At 35.0% G+C, this 4,360-nt stretch overlaps 1 protein-coding gene and 1 long non-coding RNA gene across 2 annotated transcripts; one reads left to right on the forward strand and one right to left on the reverse strand.

The window, feature by feature from the left end:
- The first annotated feature begins 326 nt into the window (after positions 1–326).
- LOC124891186 lies at positions 327–1,020 on the forward strand. Its single transcript, XM_047402991.1, has 3 exons — positions 327–338; positions 539–876; positions 966–1,020. The coding sequence occupies exons 1-3, from the start codon at positions 327–329 to the stop codon at positions 1,018–1,020; spliced, it is 405 nt and encodes a 134-aa protein (XP_047258947.1).
- A 76-nt stretch (positions 1,021–1,096) lies between these two features.
- Positions 1,097–4,183, reverse strand: LOC124891185. Its single transcript, XR_007049564.1, has 2 exons — positions 2,045–4,183; positions 1,097–1,832 (listed from the first exon to the last, which is right to left on the reverse strand). It is a non-coding gene; the product is annotated as an uncharacterized LOC124891185 (long non-coding RNA).
- Positions 4,184–4,360: the final 177 nt, after the last annotated feature.

A 4,360-nucleotide genomic window follows, 5' to 3' on the forward strand; every position in this document is an offset into this window, starting at 1 on the left:
CGTCCTTCAAACTTCTGTCACTGTGTATATCAGTGTGAGTTACATTCTTTCACTTTCATCTGGACTAATGGAGAATCAAGCGGAGGACTTATCTAAGATGCCCTAAGCCTGAGTAACAGCAGAGCGATGAAGTTTTTTGTAAGATCCTTGAATTTTTGTTTTATTCTCAATTCTCGAAACAGGGAGCTCGCATTTGTCTTTTTGTATGTTTGATTTACTGTTGCTTTCAAATTCGATCTTATATATCATGATTGTCAGCTTAAGCGGAAATTCTATCTTAATTTTTTCACCGCATATAATTTGGCAGTAAATAGTTAAAGCCTTCGATGGCGCAGCAGGTTGTATATTGAAGTCAAAATATAGGGACACAACACTTAGGAAGTTCACTACACTAGGTATATGTGAAAGCAATACTACTGGAAACCTGTTTTTGAGATAGCTTACATGTTCTCTCTAACAAAAGATTAAAGATCTAGGAAAGATGCGCCAATTTAAGAAACTTTCAATTGCATATGAATCAAGTATCGGAAAATAGCAGGAAGTTCAAAGGCTACAAGCTAGGTATGATGGTTATGGCGCTCTATGCTACGATCCCAGATTTGTGGGTGGTGACGGCGTGATGTTGTACTTCCATGGAGCAAAGGAAACTGACTTTGCTATTTTCTCAGCTGACAACCTCCCCATTAATGCACATCTAATTGGTACACAACCACAGGGAAGGAAGTGCGACTTTACATGGGTTCAAACATTTTCAGGCATGTTTTACATCCATACATTAATTCTAGGAGCAAAGAAAGTGTCAAACTGGGATGAAAATGTTCATGCTTTTACTGTACAGTGGAATGGTGAGACAGTTGATGTCCCGACGGATGTATCGTACGCAGCCTTACCTTGCATTTCTGCCAGAGGCTGTTTCCAAAGCTTGAACCTGTGACCTCCTGGTCACATGGCAGCAACTTTACCAGTTACTCCAAGGCTCCCCTTCTAAATCTATCTAAAGAAGACGACAAGTTATGTTGAATTTGAGTTCGAAGGTTATATTGTTATACTAAAGATAAGTTGTGACCTCTAAACTAAAAATAATAGGAATTCAATATGATCAAATAAAGAAGATTATAATTTTTTAATATTATCCGTGCATTGCGCGGGCACATATACTAGTTAAGTTTAACAATGCTGGAGCATAAGCTTGAAATAACCCACATTCAGATTTCTCAATACTGGAAATCCAATAATCATGTTGTCTTTTGCTTTCTGTTGGCTAAGATGTATCCAGCGTAAAAAGAACATCACTGTCACATCCTAGTCAAATACCACATTGGCAAAACACATGAGAGATGTTGATTGTTGGTGCATAAAGAAGCGAGCCTTCGATTCTTGTCTCTCATCCGAAACCAAAAGCCAACAATACAAGCTATCATCACATCCATAGTCCTGATGTTCCATCCAACATGAGAATAAAATACCACTTAAAGCTTCAACAACTTGCCCTTCAAAACTTTTCACTTCCCAAATAATCGCTGAGCCTTGTCAAAATCCTAACAATGAAAAAGCAATATCTTTCCTTATAATTTATAGCCACAATATACAGCATGTTCTTTTGTGTGTTACATCAAACAACATTTATTCTCATGTAATTTTGGGTTCCATTGGAGCTGTATGTTACATGTGCAGCAAGGCATGCTTCATCTCAAGGAAGGCAAACTAGACAGATGTGTTTGGAAATCTTCATCCGCATTTTTGATTTGCGCGGTTTCTAACCATTCAAGTTCTTCCTTGTGATTCCAAGAATTGACAGACTTTAAGACAACGAAGACAAGATGGAACAGCTCCTACAATGACAAACAAGGATGAAATCCTCAAAATTAACTGCCACGATATCGAGACATTGGACTGCAATAGACGCGTTAAGTAAGACTGCATCATATTTTGAACAGGTTATATGCATCCGCTAAAACTAGAAGAAGTAAAATAAACTGCTACCACCACAAATATAAGCATCTTGGTAACTAAAACATGAGTAAATCCTTTTTTGTTATCTAACCTTAAGGATACCCTTCATTGCGCCTTTCCCCTCCCTAGTTTTGATGTTCAACAGATTTCCCCTTCCCAGATAATTTTGAGTGCTTTGTCCAAATCCTGACAATGAAAATGTAATATATTTATAATAGCCTTTTTCTATGTACCTCTTAGTTGGAGTTGTATGTTCCATTTGCAGCAACTCATGCTTCATCTCAAGTAAGCCAAGAATACAAGAATTGCTACTGCAATGAAACTTCAAGCGAAGAGACAAATGTAAAATACCGAAAAAATTTAGCATTACATAAATGGGACACTGCCATTCATGAAAGAAAGCCGTATCACTGCCAATTCCTAATGAAGAAAAGTACTCCATTCCAAAAATATTGGATGGTCGTCTGTGAAGTGATTATATATTGAGTTTTAATTTCTTTTAGTGGCTTTTCATTGGGTCACAATTAAAGGTGAAATGTACGTGAAAAATAAGTTTATAATTTACTTCAAAATAAAAGAATATGCATGCATGGTGTAAGTATTCTGTCTAGAGCAATGTTATACTAATAAGGTGATCAATGTACAACTTTCATAGGTTACATGTTTACGTGAGAAATAAGTTTATATTCTCAATATTATTTACATAAATTATATTAATATCTGTCATTCTAAATGTATTTTGGAAAGAAAGAGGAACATAGGAAGAAAGGAAGAAGAAAAGGACCAAAAGTAGTAACTCGTAAAATAAGTCATCTAAACACATTTATATGTGATGACCGATGATTGTTAGGCTCAAATATGCTATTGAACTTTGAGAAAAGGCTCATTTATGTCATCCGTTTAAAGGTTGGGTCATTTATGTCATTGCCGTTCCCAAAAAAGGCTCATTCATGCCATTTTTTTTATCTAGTTTGGTGGTTTTTGGCAAAACCATTTTGTACACATGGTCAACAATGATTCGTCCACATCATTAATTAAATGAACCAAAAAAATTAAGGAGAAAGGCTCAAAGATGTCATTGAATTATCAAAAATGGCTCATTTATGCTATCAGTTAAAAGTTCGGCTCATTTGTGCCATTACCGTTATAAAACCAGCTCATCCATGCAATTACTTTTTAAAGGTGGGTTTTCAAAAATAGCTTTGCCACGTGACCTTGTATTAGAGGTACATGTCATTAATTAAAATAAATCAATATTAATTTCAAAATATCTTAGACCCATTAAAAAGAATTGATCCATTTAACATAACCCGAAGTATTTTTTTTTCTACAACAACAATTATTTTTCTGATTAGAAAAAATAGTGATTAGTGTATATCCTTTGATTGTTTCTTGTTGATTTTAAATCATTATAAATGTTACGGTTAACAGAAGCCTCAAAATTTCTATCCTACACTAACTTTCTTTTTATCGTAGAGTAACTGATTAGTTGTAATTCCAGTGACTCCAATATATACTCCAAAGTTGCAAGAAAAGAAGTCAATGAACGATTAAGGTAAGCAAGAAAAAGAAGGAGACATACCAATAGAACTTCCCTTTTCTCCCATCACGAATTAGGGGAGCATACATTGTTGAAAACTCATTTCTAAATAAGGCTTAAAAGAAGTCCGTTATCCCAATTATTACGCCATTTATATGGGATAACTTATTCCATCACTATGGTATAAATAGTGGGACAAATAATCCCGATACTAACTAATGCAGACATTTTAAAATTAATATAGATTTATTTTAATTAATGACGTGGACTACTAATAAAAAGCCACATGACAAAATTATTTTTGAAAACCCACCATTAAAAAGTAATGGCATAAATGAGCTGATTTTGTAACGACAATGACACAAATAAGCCGAACTTTTAACTAATGCATAAATGAGTCACTTCTTATAGTGTAATGACATATTTGAGTCTTTTCCATAAATAATAACCAAATTATAACAAAACTTTTACACAATAGCTTAACAAAGGAAAATAATTAACAAACAAGAAAGGGGAATTAATAAGCAAAACTAAAAAGCTACTGAGGAAAGAGAAAAACTTTCATCTATGGGAGCTTGTTTATATTAATCATCACAGGCATTCGGGGTCGTCAATATATTCGGGGTCGTCAACTATTGTAGCACCGATATATATTTGAGGAATATGAGCAATTTCTGGCCAGTACTCCCCCTTGTCAAATTCTAGTAGTGGTTCGAGCAATGGGCATCTGTAAATAGATAGTGTAAAGAGGGAAGAGGGCAGCCCTTTTACTGGAAGGGAATGGAGATTAGGGCAATGGTCGATGATCAGCTCAGAGAGGGAGGAGGGAAACCCTGATTCTGCAAGAGATTGGAGTTTATGGCAATT

Source organism: Capsicum annuum, unplaced genomic scaffold, assembly GCF_002878395.1.
Source record: "Capsicum annuum cultivar UCD-10X-F1 unplaced genomic scaffold, UCD10Xv1.1 ctg3195, whole genome shotgun sequence".
In the NCBI taxonomy this organism is placed as follows: domain Eukaryota; kingdom Viridiplantae; phylum Streptophyta; class Magnoliopsida; order Solanales; family Solanaceae; genus Capsicum; species Capsicum annuum.

Excerpts from the sequence above, each read along its gene's own strand:
- LOC124891186 (XM_047402991.1), top strand. Across the intron at positions 877-965 it reads GATGTCCCGACGGATGTATC|TTACTCCAAGGCTCCCCTTC; the intron begins GTACGCAGCCTT and ends CAACTTTACCAG.